The 20,622-nt window shown below is 46.0% G+C and overlaps 1 protein-coding gene across 1 annotated transcript in view; it reads left to right on the top strand.

Annotated features, from left to right (window-relative positions):
* Nucleotides 1–20,622, top strand: part of LOC129822492 (1,4-alpha-glucan-branching enzyme-like) — a 355,318-nt gene that overhangs the window by 312,302 nt on the left and 22,394 nt on the right. The window contains exon 15 of the mRNA XM_055880812.1: nucleotides 2,943–3,060. Coding sequence (XP_055736787.1) covers nucleotides 2,943–3,060 — 118 coding nt within the window. The remainder of the gene's footprint in view (nucleotides 1–2,942; nucleotides 3,061–20,622) is intronic.

Below are 20,622 nucleotides of genomic sequence, written 5' to 3'. Positions count from 1 at the left end.
AAACCTCATTCACAGCTGAACTGCAGGCTGTTATAGCAGCCATCTGTAGACAATAACACAAACCTCATTGTTGAATGCCTCCCGGAGCTCCACTTACCCCAAAGTTGGCCAGGGAACATCAAATGAACTGTCCTCCATTTACAATTCAGCATACGAACACACACACACACACACACACACACACACACACACACACACACACACACACACACACAGACACAGAAGAGGCATAAGGTTATTCGATGTCTTTCCTTGCTGGATTGCAGCCAGATGGTTGAAATCAGCTTTTAATGAGCCTTGAATTAATTGTGATGTGTGGATGGTAGGATAACAATATTCATTATCTAGTCAGTCATTATCTAACTAATCATATACTCCACTGTGGTATCAACTGAATTGAAATAACTAGGATAGGTAATATTCCTGTAAGAGTCTTTGAATTTGTCTGTTGATTGTCATCTTTGCATACATTATGATTCCTAAGAGATTATTACAATGTTTTCTTTTGTTTTCTTTTGTTTAGAAACATCCTTAAATATCCACAACAAAAGGAGGATGTTGTCAGGGTTCTCTAATGTAAGGAGGAAAGGGAGAAGGCGGAGGAGAGAGGGAGAAGAGGGGGGAGAGGAGAAGGGGGAGGAGAGAGGGAGAAGGGGAGAGGCGAGAGGGAGAAGGGGGAGGAGAGAGGGAGAAGGGGGAGCAGAGGGGGGAGGGGAGAGGAGAGTGGGAAAAGGGGGAGAAGAGAGACGGAGAAGGGGGAGCAGAGGGGGGAGGGGAGAAGGGGGAGGAGAGAGGGAGAAGGGGGAGCAGAGGGGAGAGGAGAGAGGGAGAAGGGGGAGCAGGGGGGGGAGGGGAGAGGAGAGTGGAAAAAGGGGCAGAGGAGAGACGGAGAAGGGGGAGCAGAGGGGGGAGGGGAGAGTGGAGAAGGGGGAGCAGAGAGGAGAGTGGGAGAAGGGAGAGGAGAGTGGGAGAGGGGGGAGGAGAGAGGGAGAAGGGGGAGGAGAGAGGGAGAAGGGGAGGGGAGGAGAGGGGGGGGAGAGAGGGAGAAGGGGGAGGAGAGAGGGAGCAAGGGAGAAGGGGGAGGAGAGGGGGAGATAGGGAAAAGAGAGGGAGAGGAAGAGAGGGGAGGAGGAGTGTGTATGTCTTTCTCAATAGAAATAATGCACACTCCTGAGCAGAGCTTCTTTCTTTGTAATCATGGCTATCAAAGCAGACAAGTAGAATGTTTCCCGGCCCTGGGGCAGAACCAGGAAGTGTTTGAGGATCTGACTCCAACTGACTCCTTCCTCAGACTGGCCTATGGGGAGATGAGGTGATTTTCACCTAGCCAATTAGGTTCCAGTTTGCATGTGTGTTCCTTCCCGCCGCCTAGCTTCTGGTTGTTTGTTACCTAGGATTGTGTCCCAAATGGCACTCTATTCCCAGGATAGTGCACTACTTTTGACCAGAGTGGGGGGGGGGGGGGGAGTATAAGGAATAGGGTGTTATTTTGGACTCAGATCTACTGTACTGTCTATTGAGGTGCTCAGAGAGACAAAGGTAAACAAAGCACCACAGAGAGAGAAGAGCCTCCCAGGGCCAATTCATCTATTCTCTCTCTCTACCCCTCTCTCTCTCTCTCTCTCTCTCTCTCTCTCTCTCTCTCTCTCTCTCTCTCTCTCTCTCTCTCTCTCTCTCTCTCTCTCTCTGTCTCTGTCTCTGTCTCTGTCTCTGTCTCTCTCTGTCTCTCTCTCTCTCTCTCTCTCTGTCTCTCTCTGTCTCTCTCTGTCTCTCTCTCTCTCTCTCTCTCTCTCTCTCCCCATTTCCTCTCCTCTCCTTCTCTCCTTGTCATGTACCACAGGGGAATATCGTTATATACCCATAGCGTATAGGTATATATTAAATATTTACATTTGACATGCATATCTAGTCATATTTGGAATATACACATGATATATTTCACTGACACCCTGTTAACTATGGTACCTTGTTGGTTGTATTGGCAGGCACAAGGCATAGAGAATTTAATGCCCAGTGGGCCAGCCATCAATCTACCCTAGATTTGTCCTGAATCAAACTCTATTCCAAGTCTTTATAGTGCACTATTTTTAACCAGGGCCCGTAGGGCTGTAGTCAAAAGGAGTGCGCACTATGTAGGGAATAGGGTTCCATTCAGGACACAGACTTTGACTGATTACAAGTTCAGGAGAACAAGAGGGATCGTACAAATAAAGTGTAGAACCAAATCCCCCCAATAGCCTGCTCACGTACTTCTCTCCTCTGCTTCGTTCCCTACACGAGTCAAAGGAAATGACTTTATTTAATATTTCATTGAGTCAGTGTAGCAAAGACACACAGATTTGTTTTGTTTGTTTCAAAGTTTTTTTTTTGTTTGTTGATGAAATACATTATTTATGTAATAAATTAATCTGTTGAGGTTGCATGGTTCAGACATTTTCCTATTTGACTGTGTTAATGTGGGCCAGTGTTGTCAGTCACACAGCATAACAGGGAGGTGTGTAGGTGGAGGGAGGTTTCCCCTGCGTTCCTCCTTTCCTGTCTCTTCCTCATCACCCTTCTGATGTTCCTCCTGTCCTGTCTCTTCCTCATCACCCTTCTGATGTTCCTCCTTTCCTGTCTCTTCCTCATCACCCTTCTGATGTTCCTCCTGTCCTGTCTCTTCCTCATCACCCTTCTGATGTTCCTCCTGTCCTGTCTCTTCCTCATCACCCTTCTGATGTTCCTCCTGTCCTGTCTCTTCCTCATCACCCTTCTGATGTTCCTCCTTTCCTGTCTCTTCCTCATCACCCTTCTGATGTTCCTCCTTTCCTGTCTCTTCCTCATCACCCTTCTGATGTTCCTCCTTTCCTGTCTCTTCCTCATCACCCTTCTGATGTTCCTCCTGTCTCCATCTTTTTCCATCTCTCTTCATGCCAGTGTTCCTTAACCTTTGACCCCACCAGATACACCATCAAGCTGGACAGTGATGAGGTGCAGTACGGAGGCCATGGCAGACTGGACCACAACACAGAGTGTTTTACTGAACCACATTCCTTCAACGAGAGAGACCACTCTATGCTGGTACGTAACACCTCTGAGAGAGACAACTCTATGCTGGTACGTAACACCTCTGAGAGAGACCACTCTATGCTGGTACGTAACACCTCTGAGAGAGACAACTCTATGCTGGTACGTAACACCTCTGAGAGAGACCACTCTATGCTGGTACGTAACACCTCTGAGAGAGACAACTCTATGCTGGTACGTAACACCTCTGAGAGAGGACTCTATGCTGGTACGTAACACCTCTGAGAGAGACAACTCTATGCTGGTACGTAACACCTCTGAGAGAGACAACTCTATGCTGGTACGTAACACCTCTGAGAGAGACAACTCTATGCTGGTACGTAACACCTCTGAGAGAGAGAACTCTATGCTGGTACGTAACATATTCAGTATATAGGGTATACAGTATATAGGGTATACATTGTTTTCAGTACATAGGGTATTCCGTATATAGGATATACAGTATATAGGGTATACAGCGTGTATAGGGTATACAGGGTATTCTGTATACAGAGTATACAGTCTATAGGGTTTATATGGTATGCAGTATATAGGGTATGCAGTATATACGGTATACAGTGTATCGGGTATACAGTATATAGGGTTTTCAGTATATAGGGTATACAGTATATAAGGTATACATGTTATTCAATATATAGGGTATATTGTATATAGGGTATACATGGTATTCAGTATATAGGGTATACATGGTATTCAGTATATAGGGCATACAGTATATATGGTATTCAGTATATATGGTATTCAGTATATAGGGTATACAGTATATAGGGTATTAAGGGTGTACAGTATATATCGTATACATTATATAGGGTATACAGTATTTAGGGTATACATGGTATACAGTATATAGGGTATACATGGTATTCCGTATATAGGGTATACATTGTATTCAGTATATAGGGTATTCAGTATATAGGGTATACAGTATATAGGGTATACATGATATTCAGTATATAGGGTATTCAGTATATAGGGTATACATTGTATTCAGTATATAGGGTATGCATTGTATTCAGTATATAGGGTATTCAGTATATATGGTATACAGTATATAGGGTATACATGGTATTCAGTAAATAGGGTATTCAGTATATAGGGTATACATGGTATTCAGTAAATAGGGTATACAGTATATAGGGTATTCAGTATATAGGGTATACAGTATATATGTTATACATGGTATTCAGTATATAGGGTATTCAGTATATAGGGTATTCGGTATATAGAGTATACAGGGTATTCAGTATATATGGTATTCAGTATATAGGGTATACAGTATATAGGGTATACAGGGTAAGGGTACACAGGGTATATGTTATATGGGGTATACAGGGTATAGGGTATACAGGTTATATGTTATATAGGGTATGCAGGGTATATGGTATACAGTATATAGGGTATTCAGTATATAGGGTATAGGGTATATGTTATATAGGGTATACAGGGTATATGGTATACAGTATATAGGGAATTCAGTATATTGGGTATACAGGGTATATGTTATATAGGGTATACAGGGTATATGGTATACAGTATATAGGGTATTCGGTATATAGGGTATACAGGGTATATGTTATATAGGGTATACAGGGTATATGGTATACAGTATATAGGGTATACAGGGTATAGGGTATACAGTGTATAGGGTATTCAGTATATAGGGTATATAGGGTATAGTGTATTCACTATATAGGGTATATGGTGTACAGTATATATGGTATACAGGGTATATGTTATATAAGGTATACAGGGTATACAGTATATAGGGTATTCAGTATATAGGGTATACAGGGTATATGTTATATAGGGTATACAGTATATAGGGTATTCAGTATATAGGGTATATAGGGTATAGGGTATACAGGGTATATGTTATATAGGGTATACAGTATATAGGGTATACAGGGTATATGTTATATAGGGTATAGGGTATACAGGGTATATGTTATATAGGGTATACAGTATATAGGGCATTCAGTATATAGGGTATAGGGTATACAGGGTATATGTTATATAGGGTATTCAGTATATAGGGTATACAGGGTATATGTTATATAGGGTATAGGGTATACAGGGTATATGTTATATAGGGTATAGGGTATACAGGGTATATGTTATATAGGGTATACAGGGTATATGTTATATAGGGTATACAGGGTATATGTTATATAGGGTATAGGGTATTCAGGGTATATGTTATATAGGGTATACGGGGTATATGTTATATAGGGTATAGGGTATACAGGGTATATGTTATATAGGGTATACAGGGTATACGTTATATAGGGTATGCTGTATATAGGGTATTCAGTATTTAGGGTATAGGGGAAGGTCTTGCAGAGCACAAATAAAGTCTTACCTTTTTCTTCTGTGTTCTTCTTAAAGCCTTGCACAGCTTCCACTGAATGAAGGGACTATGTCCCAAATGGCGCCCCTCTACATCGTGCACTGGGTTCTGTTCAAAAGTAGTACACGTATGTAGGGACACGGGGTACCATTTGGAGTGCGGTGAGAGAACAGACAGACCGTTGGCCTTCTCCGTGCTGTGGGATGGCTTAAAACTAACAACATGAGATGGGCTGGTCATTGGGACACACAGAGAGGGAGACACTGGACTGCATGTTGAATACTGGGCTTTCCTTCCAGGACCTTTCCCACTGGTACCTTCCCTTCCCTTTAAAAAAAACTAGTTTTACTTGTTATTTCTCTAAAAATGTGTTCCCCCTGCAGAAATCTGGGCGATTAAATATTTGCTAAATAAAGTCCTGGATGTGTACGTCAGGAAGGATCCACATTAGAGATAGAGGAAGCTGCTCTCTGGACGATGTGTACGTCATGATGGATCCACATTAGAGATAGAGGAAGCTGCTCTCTGGACGATATGTACGTCAGGATGAATCCACATTAGAGACAGAGGAAGCTGCTATGTGTACGTCAGGATGGATCCACATTAGAGATAGAGGAAGCTGCTATGTGTACGTCAGGATGGATCCACATTAGAGATAGAGGAAGCTGCTCTCTGGACGATATGTACATCAGGATGGATCCACATTAGAGATAGAGGAAGCTGCTATGTGTACGTTAGGATGGATCCACATTAGAGATAGAGGAAGCTGCTCTCTGGACGATATGTACGTCAGGAAGGATCCACATTAGAGACAGAGGAAGCTGCTATGTGTACGTCAGGATGGATCCACATTAGAGATAGAGGAAGCTGCTATGTGTACGTCAGGATGGATCCACATTAGAGATAGAGGAAGCTGCTATGTGTACGTCAGGATGGATCCACATTAGAGATAAAGGAAGCTGCTCTCTGGACGATATGTACGTCAGGAAGGATCCACATTAGAGATAGAGGAAGCTGCTATGTGTACGTCAGGATGGATCCACATTAGAGATAGAGGAAGCTGCTCTCTGGACGATATGTACGTCAGGATGGATCCACATTAGAGATAGAGGAAGCTGCTATGTGTACGTCAGGATGGATCCACATTAGAGATAGAGGAAGCTGCTCTCTGGACGATATGTACGTCAGGGTGGATCCACATTAGAGATAGAGGAAGCTGCTATGTGTACGTCAGGATGGATCCACATTAGAGATAGAGGAAGCTGCTCTCTGGACGATATGTACGTCAGGAAGGATCCACATTAGAGATAGAGGAAGCTGCTATGTGTACGTCAGGATGGATCCACATTAGAGATAGAGGAAGCTGCTCTCTGGACGATATGTACGTCAGGATGGATCCACATTAGAGATAGAGGAAGCTGCTATGTGTACGTCAGGATGGATCCACATTAGAGATAGAGGAAGCTGCTCTCTGGACGATATGTACGTCAGGAAGGATCCACATTAGAGATAGAAGCTGCTATGTGTACGTCAGGATGGATCCACATTAGAGATAGAGGAAGCTGCTCTCTGGACGATATGTACGTCAGGATGGATCCACATTAGAGATAGAGGAAGCTGCTATGTGTACGTCAGGATGGATCCACATCAGAGATAGAGGAAGCTGCTCTCTGGACGATATGTACGTCAGGACGGATCCACATTAGAGACAGAGGAAGCTGCTCTCTGGACGATATGTACGTCAGGAAGGATCCACATTAGAGACAGAGGAAGCTGCTCTCTGGACGAGAGCTGCCAACTCATCTCAATGAGGTTCAATCTCATGGGTTGTTAGTGGGAGGAGAAGGACAGGACCATAAGGTGTGGAATGTTTCACATCATCAAGACCCGATAGTATTGTAGGGAATATTGACAGTGTCATGTCCCTTGTGGGTCTTGAACTGCCGTCTACCAGCCTGTAGACAAACTATTGAGCTCACCATTCTGTCTCAGTGTCCGTTAATATGGTTTTTAGTCTCAGTGTCTGGATGTTTAATACGGTTTTTAGTCTCAGTGTCTGGATGTTAATATGGTTTTTAGTCTCAGTGTCTGGATGTTTAATATGGTTTTTAGTCTCAGTGTCTGGATGTTAATATGGTTTTTAGTCTCAGTGTCTGTTAATATGGTGTTTAGTCTCAGTGTCCGGATGTTAATATGGTGTTTAGTCTCAGTGTCTGGATGTTAATATGGTTTTTAGTCTCAGTGTCTGTTAATATGGTGTTTAGTCTCAGTGTCCGGATGTTAATATGGTGTTTAGTCTCAGTGTCTGTTAATACAGTGTTTAGTCTCAGTGTCTGTTAATATGGTGTTTAGTCTCAGTGTCTGGATGTTAATATGGTGTTTAGTCTCAGTGTCTGGATGTTTAATATGGTGTTTAGTCTCAGTGTCTGTTAATATGGTGTTTAGTCTCAGTGTCTGTTAATATGGTGTTTAGTCTCAGTGTCTGGATGTTTAATATGGTGTTTAGTCTCAGTGTCTGTTAATATGGTTTATTGTCTCAGTGTCTGGATGTTAGTATGGTGTTTAGTCTCAGTGTCTGGATGTTTAATATGGTGTTTAGTCTCAGTGTCTGTTAATATGGTGTTTAGTCTCAGTGTCTGGATGTTTAATATGGTGTTTAGTCTCAGTGTCTGGATGTTAATATGGTTTTTAGTCTCAGTGTCTGGATGTTAATCTGGTTTTTAGTCTCAGTGTCTGTTAATATGGTGTTTAGTCTCAGTGTCTGTTAATATGGTGTTTAGTCTCAGTGTCTGGATGTTTAATATGGTGTTTAGTCTCAGTGTCTGTTAATATGGTGTTTAGTCTCAGTGTCTGGATGTTAATATGGTGTTTAGTCTCAGTGTCTGTTAATATGGTGTTTAGTCTCAGTGTCTGTTAATATGGTGTTTAGTCTCAGTGTCTGGATGTTAATACGGTGTTTAGTCTCAGTGTCTGGATGTTAATATGGTGTTTAGTCTCAGTGTCTGGATGTTAATACGGTGTTTAGTCTCAGTGTCTGGATGTTTAATACGGTTTTTAGTCTCAGTGTCTGGATGTTAATATGGTTTTTAGTCTCAGTGTCTGGATGTTAATCTGGTTTTTAGTCTCAGTGTCTGGATGTTAATCTGGTTTTTAGTCTCAGTGTCTGGATGTTAATATGGTTTTTAGTCTCAGTGTCTGGATGTTAATATGGTTTTTAGTCTCAGTGTCTGGATGTTTAATATGGTGTTTAGTCTCAGTGTCTGGATGTTAATCTGGTTTTTAGTCTCAGTGTCTGGATGTTAATCTGGTTTTTAGTCTCAGTGTCTGGATGTTAATCTGGTTTTTAGTCTCAGTGTCTGGATGTTAATATGGTTTTTAGTCTCAGTGTCTGGATGTTAATATGGTTTTTAGTCTCAGTGTCTGGATGTTAATCTGGTTTTTAGTCTCAGTGTCTGTTAATATGGTGTTTAGTCTCAGTGTCCGGATGTTAATATGGTGTTTAGTCTCAGTGTCTGTTAATATGGTGTTTAGTCTCAGTGTCTGGATGTTAATATGGTTTTTAGTCTCAGTGTCTGGATGTTAATACGGTTTTTAGTCTCAGTGTCTGGATGTTTAATATGGTGTTTAGTCTCAGTGTCTGTTAATATGGTGTTTAGTCTCAGTGTCTGGATGTTAATATGGTTTTTAGTCTCAGTGTCTGGATGTTAATACGGTTTTTAGTCTCAGTGTCTGGATGTTTAATATGGTGTTTAGTCTCAGTGTCTGTTAATATGGTTTTTAGTCTCAGTGTCTGGATGTTAATACGGTTTTTAGTCTCAGTGTCTGGATGTTAATATGGTGTTTAGTCTCAGTGTCTGGATGTTAATACGGTTTTTAGTCTCAGTGTCTGGATGTTAATATGGTGTTTAGTCTCAGTGTCTGTTAATATGGTGTTTAGTCTCAGTGTCTGTTAATATGGTGTTTAGTCTCAGTGTCTGGATGTTAATACGGTTTTTAGTCTCAGTGTCTGGATGTTAATATGGTGTTTAGTCTCAGTGTCTGGATGTTAATATGGTGTTTAGTCTCAGTGTCTGGATGTTAATACGGTTTTTAGTCTCAGTGTCTGTTAATATGGTGTTTAGTCTCAGTGTCTGGATGTTTAATATGGTTTATAGTCTCAGTGTCTGGATGTTTAATATGGTTTATAGTCTCAGTGTCTGGATGTTAATATGGTGTTTAGTCTCAGTGTCTGTTAATATGGTGTTTAGTCTCAGTGTCTGGATGTTAATATGGTTTATAGTCTCAGTGTCTGGATGTTAATCTGGTTTTTAGTCTCAGTGTCTGGATGTTAATATGGTTTTTAGTCTCAGTGTCTGGATGTTAATCTGGTTTTTAGTCTCAGTGTCTGGATGTTAATATGGTTTTTAGTCTCAGTGTCTGTTAATATGGTGTTTAGTCTCAGTGTCTGTTAATATGGTGTTTAGTCTCAGTGTCTGTTAATATGGTGTTTAGTCTCAGTGTCTGGATGTTAATACGGTTTTTAGTCTCAGTGTCTGGATGTTAATATGGTGTTTAGTCTCAGTGTCTGGATGTTAATATGGTGTTTAGTCTCAGTGTCTGGATGTTAATACGGTTTTTAGTCTCAGTGTCTGGATGTTTAATACGGTTTTTAGTCTCAGTGTCTGGATGTTAATATGGTTTTTAGTCTCAGTGTCTGGATGTTAATATGGTGTTTGTTTATCTAAACTTAAATTGAACTTCCTCTGATCAAACACTAAAAGAGTTGAAGGGAGGAGTGGGAAGAGAAGGGAAGAAAAATAATATTCCTTCTCATTTGTGCTGTTCTTCTGGTCCATCCAAAACGTTATTGGCGATACCCTTGCAGTCTCACAGATATTAATAACGTTAACTCAACATTATTTAAGATTCTTTCTGCCACGGTTAGAAATTGTCTCTCCCGTCTTTTATCCAGACAGCAGAGAATCACTGTGTTAGCAGAACTTTCATCTGTAAAGAGCTGAAATTCCACATTCTCTTAAATCTTTTCCTTAGTCTTTTATTCATTCAAACACTGCAGTTTCGGTGGCGTCCCTCCTGGCCAAATATGAAGTTTAGTTAACAAGTCTACTGCAGTGGCGTCCCTCCTGGCCAAATATGAAGTTTAGTTAACACGTCTGCTACTAATGCCAGCACCATCAGAGATCTAAGAAAAAAGAGGGGGAAAAGAGGGAAGACGGGGGAGGAGAAGAGGCAGACTGAGAGGGCCACTCCCCTCTATCTCCACCCCCCCCTCGCTTTCTCTCTCTCCCTCCCTGTCAGAGATAGCAGAGTGAGGCTGTAGTCTCTCACAAAGCATCCCTCTCCTGCAGCACCAGTTATCTACCTGAATATGACAGTCGGGCAGAGATTAATCATATAGTACTGTGCCGCCTTGCAGGTGCTTCAATAGGTGCCCGGCGTTTATTCCCTGAGATCTCTCCATGTTTTATTTAACGACAGCTCCGCTAGCTGCTTCAAAGTCTCCCAGTGCTGTCTTTATAATGGGACCTTCAGCTAAACACCACCTCTTCCTCCTCCTCCCTCTTCCTCCTCCTCCCCCTACTCCTCCACTACCTCCCCTCTTCCTCCTCTTCCCCCTTCTCCTCCACTACCTCCCCTCTTCCTCCTCTTCCCCCTTCTCCTCCACTACCTCCCCTCTTCCTCCTCTTCCCCCTTCTCCACCACCTCCCCTCCTCCTCTTCCCCTCCTCCTCCACCACCTCCCCTCTTCATCCTCTTCCCCCTTCTCCACCTCCTCCCCTCCTCCTCTTCCTCCTCTTCCCCCTTCTCCTCCACTACCTCCCCTCTTCCTCCTCTTCCCCCTTCTCACCACCTCCCCTCCTCGTCTTCCACCTCCTCCCCCTTCTCCTCCAACACCTCCCATCCTCCTCTTCCCCTCCTCCTCCACCACCTCCCCTCCTCCTCTTCCCCTCCTCATCCACCACCTCCCCTCTTCCTCCCCCTCCTCATCCACCACCTCCTCTCTTCCTCCTCCACCGCCAACTCCCCTCTTCCTCCTCCTCCACCGCTGACTCCCCTCTTCCTCCTCCTCCCTCTTCCTCCTCCTCCCCCTTCTCCACCACCACCTCCTCCTCTTCCTCTTCCTCCCCCTCCTCATCCACCACCTCCCCTCCTCTTCCTCTTCCTGTCCCTCCTCATCCACCTCCTCCTCTTCCTCCCCCTCCTCATCCACCACCTCCCCTCTTCCTCCTCCACCGCCACCTCCCCTCTTCCTCCTCCTCCACCACCACCTCCCCTCCTCCTCTTCCTCTTCCTCCCCCATCCTCATCCACCACCTCCCCTCCTCCTCTTCCTCTTCCTCTCCCTCCTCATCTACCACCTCCCCTCTTCCTCCTCCTCCACCACCACCTCCCCTCTTCCTCCTCCCCCTTCTCCACCACCTTCTCCTCCCCTCTTCCTCCTCCACCCTTCCTCCCTTACCACCTCTTCCTCCTCCACCCCCTTCTCCTCCACCACCTCCCTCTTCCTCCCCTCCTCCTCCACCACCTCCCTCTTCCTCCCCTCCTCCTCCACCACCTCCCCTCTTCTTCCTCCTCCTCCCCTCTTCCTCCTCCACCCTTCCTCTTCCACCAGCTCTTCCTCCTCCTCCCCCTTCTCCTCCATCACCTCCCTCTTCCTCCCCTCCTTTCCTCCAGCTGGATCTGAATGATGATAAACTGATTTCCTCCTCTAAAGGCATCACTCACTAGACTCAGCTGAATCAGGTGCTCTGGGTGGCAGATGAGGCTCTGCTTCAGAAGTCTGCTGCAATTCTCCACTGTTGTCTTTGTCTTCAGCTAAACACCACCTCTTCCTCCTCCTCCCTCTTCCTCCTCCTCCCCCTTCTCCTCCACTACCTCCCCTCTTCCTCCTTTCCCCCCTTCTCCTCCACTACCTCCCCTCTTCCTCCTCTTCCCCCTTCTCCTCCACTACCTCCCCTCTTCCTCCTCTTCCCCTCCTCCTCCACCACCCCCCCTCTTTATCCTCTTCCCCCTTCTCCACCACCTCCCCTCCTCCTCTTCCTCCTCTTCCCCCTTCTCCTCCACTACCTCCCCTCTTCCTCCCCTTCCCCCTTCTCACCACCTCCCCTCCTCCTCTTCCTCCTCTTCCCCCTTCTCACCACCTCCCCTCCTCCTCTTCCTCCTCCTCCCCCTTCTCCTCCACCACCTCCCCTCCTCCTCTTCCCCTCCTCCTCCACCACCTCCCCTCCTCCTCTTCCCCTCCTCCTCCACCACCTCCCCTCTTCCTCCTCCTCCTCCACCACCTCCCCTCATCCACCACCTCCCCTCTTCCTCCTCCTCCCTCTTCCTCCTCCTCCCCCTTCTCCACCACCCCTCCTCCTCTTCCTCCTCCTCCCCCTTCTCCTCCACTACCTCCCCTCCTCCTCCCCCTTCTCCACCTCCTCCTCCTCCTCCCCCTCCTCCACCACCACCTCCCCTCTTCCTCCTCCTCCCCCTCCCCCTCCACCACTTCCCCTCTTCCTCCCCCTCCTCATCCACCACCTACCCTCTTCCTCCCCCTCCTCATCCACCACCTCCTCTCTTCCTCCTCCACCGCCACCTCCCCTCTTCCTCCTCCTCCACCGCTGACTCCCCTCTTCCTCCTCCTCCCTCTTCCTCCTCCTCCCCCTTCTCCACCACCACCTCTTCCTCCCCCTCCTCATCCACCACCTCCCCTCCTCTTCCTCTTCCTCTTCCTGCCCCTCCTCATCCACCTCTTCCTCTTCCTCTCCCTCCTCATCAACCACCTCCCCTCTTCCTCCTCCACCGCCACCTCCCCTCTTCCTCCTCCACCGCCACCTCCCCTCTTCCTCCTCCTCCACCACCACCTCCCCTCCTCCTCTTCCTCTTCCTCCCCCTCCTCATCCACCACATCCCCTCCTCCTCTTCCTCTTCCTCTCCCTCCTCATCCACCACCTCCCCTCTTCCTCCTCCTCCACCACCACCTCCCCTCTTCCTCCTCCCCCTTCTCCACCACCTCCTCCTCCCCTCTTCCTCCTCCACCCTTCCTCCTCCACCACCTCTTCCTCCTCCACCCCCTTCTCCTCCACCACCTCCCTCTTCCTCCCCTCCTCCTCCACCACCTCCCTCTTCCTCCCCTCCTCCTCCACCACCTCCCCTCTTCTTCCTCCTCCTCCCCTCTTCCTCCTCCACCCTTCCTCTTCCACCAGCTCTTCCTCCTCCTCCCCCTTCTCCTCCATCACCTCCCTCTTCCTCCCCTCCTTTCCTCCAGCTGGATCTGAATGATGATAAACTGATTTCCTCCTCTAAAGGCATCACTCACTAGACTCAGCTGAATCAGGTGCTCTGGCTGGCAGATGAGGCTCTGCTTCAGAAGTCTGCTGCAATACTCCACTGTTGTCTTTATTAAGGGAATGAACATCAAACTGTTCGGTTGTCAATGAACTCGGTGAACTATTGACTCCCAACTTGTTTGTAAATGTTTTCCACATTATTAGTGATACACAGAAGAGGAAAAGTGACAAAGATGTATGTTAACATAAGAGACAATCATCATTGTCAGTGTACCACATCAACTGCTGTGTTGACAACAGAGACTAGTTCTAGTCGGGTGTAGTTGGTGGACTGTACCAAGTCTACGGTACTGTTAGTTGGGGTGTAGTTGGTGGACTGTACCAAGTCTATGGTACTGTTAGTTGGGGTGTAGTTGGTGGACTGTACCAAGTCTACGGTACTGTTAGTTGGGGTGTAGTTGGTGGACTGTACCAAGTCTATGGTACTGTTAGTTGGGGTGTAGTTGGTGGACTGTACCAAGTCTATGGTACTGTTAGTTGGGGTGTAGTTGGTGGACTGTACCAAGTCTACGGTACTGTTAGTTGGGGTGTAGTTGGTGGACTGTACCAAGTCTACGGTACTGTTAGTTGGGGTGTAGTTGGTGGACTGTACCAAGTCTATGGTACTGTTAGTTGGGGTGTAGTTGGTGGACTGTACCAAGTCTACGGTACTGTTAGTTGGGGTGTAGCTGGTGGACTGTACCAAGTCTATGGTACTGTTAGTTGGGGTGTAGTTGGTGGACTGTACCAAGTCTACGGTACTGTTAGTTGGGGTGTAGTTGGTGGACTGTACCAAGTCTACGGTACTGTTAGTTGGGGTGTAGTTGGCGGACTGTACCAACTCTACTCTCCAGTTCTGCTGTGTTGACAACAAAGACTAGTTCTCTGAGCTCTGATATGAATAATTAGCTGCTTCAGATTCTTTTGATGAGCTTTGCATTCATCTCAGGGACAGCTCCCTTTGACAATCTCTCATAAAAAGGAAATTAAGACAAAGGGAAGAAGAGGAGAGGAGAGAAAGGGGGAATACAGCGTACAGAGTGGTGGCAAGTGATCAAAAGAGACTCGTTTCCATCAGGATGCATGAATATCTAAGGAACATCTCATTACTAGCTAGGCAGTAATCATTTATTATTATTATATTATTATTGTTATTATATTATCTAAGGCCTGTCTCTACTAGCTAGGCAGTAATAATATATTATTATTATATTATCTAAGGCCCGTCTCTACTAGCTAGGCAGTGATAATATATTATTGTTATATTATCTAAGGCCCGTCTCTACTAGCTAGGCAGTAATAATATATTATTATTATATTATCTAAGGCCCGTCTCTACTAGCTAGGCAGTAATAATATATTATTATTATATTATCTAAGGCCCGTCTCTACTAGCTAGGCAGTAATAATATATTATTATTATATTATCTAAGGCCTGTCTTTAGTAATAGTAATAATACATATTTTAATCGTTCTGCGTTCTCTCTGTATTTATGTTGTATTGATCTTTATTAGAGTAGCAAACCCCGCTTTATAATAACTATGTTCAAAGTCACGACTTGGGATGTCGGGTTGTGAAATGAAAGCTTATTTTAGTAATAATACTTATTCACGTTACATTTAACAACTTTAGATTCTACAAAACAATAAAAGTAAGTTGCTAGTGTACATAACTGGCGTGTTCTTCTTTTTTTTTCTCTACTACCTGTCGCAAGGCATTCTGGTACTTGCAGTCAATAGCGTAATCCAATATTAACCAATACAACAGAAAGATGTATGTAGTTCTCTCAATCTCCATCACACGAATTCTACTACAATTACATATGTAAATAACTGTAAAGAAAGTATAAAGCTAAATAAATTAACTGTAAACATTAACTCTGTAACCCATTAAAAGTTTAAAAGTTACAACCCCCCCCCCCCCCCCCCCCCCCCCCCGATGAACAACTGTGTTCATCTAGATCTCTAGGCAGTATATCAACTGAATAGGTCTCCTGAAACAAAGGCCTTGAAGCAGTATGAACTGAACATGACCTAACTTAGGCCATCTCGACTTGGAAACAGTTCCTCAATCTTTCCTAGTTTCCAGGTTTGTCTGGGTGTGTTATCTTCTCCTATGAGTACCACGTCACCCCGTTTCAGTGGGGTGGGCTGTGGTGTGTTATCTTCTCCTATGAGTACAACGTCACCCCGTTTCAGTGGGGTGGGCTGTGGTGTGTCATCTTCTCCTATGAGTACAACGTCACCCCGTTTCAGTGGGGTGGGCTGTGGTGTGTTATCTTCTCCTATGAGTACAACGTCACCCCGTTTCAGTGGGGTGGGCTGTGGTGTGTTATCTTCTCCTATGAGTACAACGTCACCCCCTAACAGTGGGGTGGGCTGTGGTGTGTTATCTTCTCCTATGAGTACAACGTCACCCCGTTTCAGTGGGGTGGGCTGTGGTGTGTTATCTTCTCCTATGAGTACAACGTCACCCCGTTTCAGTGGGGTGGGCTGTGGTGTGTTATCTTCTCCTATGAGTACAACGTCACCCCGTTTCAGTGGGGTGGGCTGTGGTGTGTTATCTTCTCCTATGAGTACAACGTCACCCCGTTTCAGTGGGGTGGGCTGTGGTGTGTCATCTTCTCCTATGAGTACAACGTCACCCCGTTTCAGTGGGGTGGGCTGTGGTGTGTTATCTTCTCCTATGAGTACAACGTCACCCCGTTTCAGTGGGGTGGGCTGTGGTGTGTTATCTTCTCCTATGAGTACAACGTCACCCCCTAACAGTGGGGTGGGCTGTGGTGTGTTATCTTCTCCTATGAGTACAACGTCACCCCCGTTTCAGTGGGGTGGGCTGTGGTGTGTTATCTTCTCCTATGAGTACAACGTCACCCCGTTTCAGTGGGGTGGGCTGTGGTGTGTTATCTTCTCCTATGAGTACAACGTCACCCCCGTTTCAGTGGGGTGGGCTGTGGTGTGTTATCTTCTCCTATGAGTACAACGTCACCCCGTTTCAGTGGGGTGGGCTGTGGTGTGTTATCTTCTCCTATGAGTACAACGTCACCCCGTTTCAGTGGGGTGGGCTGTGGTGTGTTATCTTCTCCTATGAGTACAACGTCACCCCGTTTCAGTGGGGTGGGCTGTGGTGTGTTATCTTCTCCTATGAGTACAACGTCACCCCCTAACAGTGGGGTGGGCTGTGGTGTGTTATCTTCTCCTATGAGTACAACGTCACCCCCTAACAGTGGGGTGGGCTGTGGTGTGTTATCTTCTCCTATGAGTACAACGTCACCCCGTTTCAGTGGGGTGGGCTGTGGTGTGTTATCTTCTCCTATGAGTACAACGTCACCCCCTAACAGTGGGGTGGCCTGTGGTGTGTTATCTTCTCCTATGAGTACAACGTCACCCCCTAACAGTGGGGTGGGCTGTGGTGTGTTATCTTCTCCTATGAGTACAACGTCACCCCGTTTCAGTGGGGTGGGCTGTGGTGTGTTATCTTCTCCTATGAGTACAACGTCACCCCGTTTCAGTGGGGTGGGCTGTGGTGTGTTATCTTCTCCTATGAGTACAACGTCACCCCCTAACAGTGGGGTGGGCTGTGGTGTGTTATCTTCTCCTATGAGTACAACGTCACCCCCTAACAGTGGGGTGGGCTGTGGTGTGTTATCTTCTCCTATGAGTACAACGTCACCCCGTTTCAGTGGGGTGGGCTGTGGTGTGTTATCTTCTCCTATGAGTACAACGTCACCCCGTTTCAGTGGGGTGGGCTGTGGTGTGTCACAGCGGTGTGCTGACATTGCTCTGTCTCTTCGCCAGCTGTTCCAGAAGCTGGTCACAAGTCTCTGCCTGTACTTCCATCTGCGTGTCATTTCCTCCTTGTTTAGCGTTGGGTGCTGAGTGTCAGCTGGAAATGGCTTGGGTGGCAAAGAGGTTAGTCTTTTACCCACCAGGAAGTGTGCTGGGGTCAGGGATTGTGGTTCATCCACTTCGTTGTGCACAAAGGTCAGAGGCCTAGAATTTAGGACAGCTTCAACCTCTGTCAGGACTGTGCACATCTCTTCAAAGTTGAGTGAAGTTTTCCCAAGAACCTTTTGCAGGCATGTTTTCACTGACCTGACGAGTCTTTCCCAGAATCCGCCCCACCAGGCTGCTCGCTCGGCGATGAACCTCCAGGTGATGCCCCTTTCTGAGAAGAAAGCCAAGAGTTGGGGCTCTTTGATTGCCTTCCACAGCTCTTTCAAGTCCTGATCAGCTCTCTTGAACATTTCTGCATTGTCTGAGTAGATTACCTTGCATAATCCTCCCCTTGAGATTAATCTTTTCAGAGCTAACAGGAATGTCTCTGTTGACTGATCTGAGACCAGTTCCAAGTGCACTGCTCTGGTTATAGCACAAGTGAACAGGGCAATGTATGACTTCTTCACAGAACCATTTTCTTTCACGTAGAGCGGTTCTGCAAAACCCACACCTGTGACTTTGAATGGTGGGGATTCCGTTATTCTGTCTTTTGGTAAAGGTGCAGTGACCTGCTGTCCGGCCCTTGCCTTGAATCTCTTGCACACTATACTTCTTGCAAGAAGATTCAAGGCAAGGGCCGGACAGCAAGAAGTATAGTGTGCAAGAGATTCAAGGCAAGGGCCGGACAGCAGGTCACTGCACCTTTACGAAAAGACAGAATAACAAAATCCCCACCATTCGAAGTTCTCTTGACAAGCTGCCTAGCACGCAAGATCCAGTATCGCTCTCTGATTTGTACTAGAGTGTGTCTTGCTCCAGAATGCATCTCCTTCTCGTGATGGTACTGTATCAGTATTTCTGAGTATCTGTACTTGTTGGGCAGAACCCATGGGTGCTGCTCTCTGAACGTGAAGTTGAACTGTTGCAGTCTTCCTCCTACACTGAGGAGTTCGTGTTCGTCCAGGAACGGTTTCAGTTCTCTGATTTTTACACTCATTGTTTAGTCTTTTTTCCTGCCTTCAGTAGTTTGATCTCCTGACTGAAACTCTGTTCTCGCTGTGCCTTTCAAGCTCCAACACGGGTTCAGTGATATCTGTGCTTTTTTGCTGCGAGCTGTACAGTAACCTGGCAACTGGGCTTGAGTTCTGTCATCACCTCTTCCGGAACCTTGTTATCATCACTCATTAAATGTTACAGCACCCACTGTACCAGTGTTTGAGACTGTGATTGGTATCAAGCCATTTTCCATGGCCATTTTTTTACTGACAGTGCTGACATTGCGATGGTCCATGTTACGTATCCTGTAATGCGTTTTGCGTGAGCAAAATGTTGTGTTAATGTGTTCGTTACTTTGGTGAAACATCATGTTTTTAACCCCAAATACATGGACAATATAATACAATACTTGCTTTTTTGGTTCATAGAAATTCTGAATGTTTTGCTGTCTCAGTAGTAGCCAACCTGAAACACTACACACATCACGAGCTGGGAGCAACATAGTTAAAGGGTAACACCCATTCATCAAGGGCACAACAGCGGTAGGTAGCATATGGGATATTGAAGCCGGTAACCCTCCAGCTGCTACCTCACTGGATTTTAATCGGCAACCTTCCGGTTACCGGCCGGTTTCTCTAACGTCGAGGTTACCGCCGCCCGCTGACGAGCCAGAACCTTTTTTTCTGATGTCTGATGGTTATTTTGGTCTTCAATCATTCAACGATCTGAGACGTGTTGCTACTGTTAGAGGCTGAGGGAGTACAAGAGGATTCTATGAACAATAATACAATTGAGACACACAGAGTTTATCTCTACTCTATATGCATTCCAAATGGTACCCTTGTCGTTATATAGACACTTAGGATTCTGGTCTAAAGTAGTGAACTTTAAAGGGAGTATGGTGACATTTGGGACACAGGGGACAGATGTTCCACTCTGTAGTCTAGTTGGACTGACAGGGGACAGATGTCCCACTCTGTAGTCTAGTTGGACTGACAGGAGACAGATGTCCCACTCTGTAGACTAGTTGGACTGACAGGAGACAGATGTCCCACTTTGTAGACTAGTTGGACTGACACGAGACAGATGTCCCACTCTGTAGTCTAGTTGGACTGACAGGAGACAGATGTTCCACTCTGTAGTCTAATTGGACTGACAGGAGACAGATGTCCCACTCTGTAGTCTAGTTGGACTGACAGGGGACAGATGTCCCACTCTGTAGTCTAATTGGACTGACAGGAGACAGATGTCCCACTCTGTAGTCTAATTGGACTGACACGAGACAGATGTCCCACTCTGTAGTCTAGTTGGACTGACAGGAGACAGATGTCCCACTCTGTAGTCTAGTTGGACTGACAGGAGACAGATGTCCCACTCTGTAGTCTAGTTGGACTGATACGAGACAGATGTCCCACTCTGTAGTCTATTTGGACCGACAGGGGACAGATGTCCCACTCTGTAGTCTAATTGGACTGACAGGAGGCAGATGTCCCACTCTGTAGTCTAGTTGGACTGACACGAGACAGATGTCCCACTCTGTAGTCTAATTGGACTGACAGGGGACAGATGTCCCACTCTGTAGTCTAGTTGGACTGACAGAAGACAGATGTCCCACTCTGTAGTCTAGTTGGACTGACAGGAGACAGATGTCCCACTCTGTAGTCTAGTTGGACTGACAGGAGACAGATGTCCCACTCTGTAGTCTAATTGGACTGACAGGAGACAGATGTCCCACTCTGTAGTCTAATTGGACTGACAAGGGACAGATGTCCCACTCTGTAGTCTAGTTGGACTGACAGGAGACAGATGTCCCACTCTGTAGTCTAATTGGACTGACAGGAGACAGATGTCCCACTCTGTAGTCTAGTTGGACTGACACGAGACACATACCCCACTCTAGTTCATGTCGGGCTCCTTGACGATCCCCAGTTGAGAGCCTGGAGGTTCTTAGGTTGTTGTAACCT

This window comes from Salvelinus fontinalis, chromosome 24 (assembly GCF_029448725.1).
Source record: "Salvelinus fontinalis isolate EN_2023a chromosome 24, ASM2944872v1, whole genome shotgun sequence".
In the NCBI taxonomy this organism is placed as follows: Eukaryota; Metazoa; Chordata; class Actinopteri; order Salmoniformes; family Salmonidae; genus Salvelinus; species Salvelinus fontinalis.
This window is presented reverse-complemented; position numbering and strand designations above follow the sequence as displayed.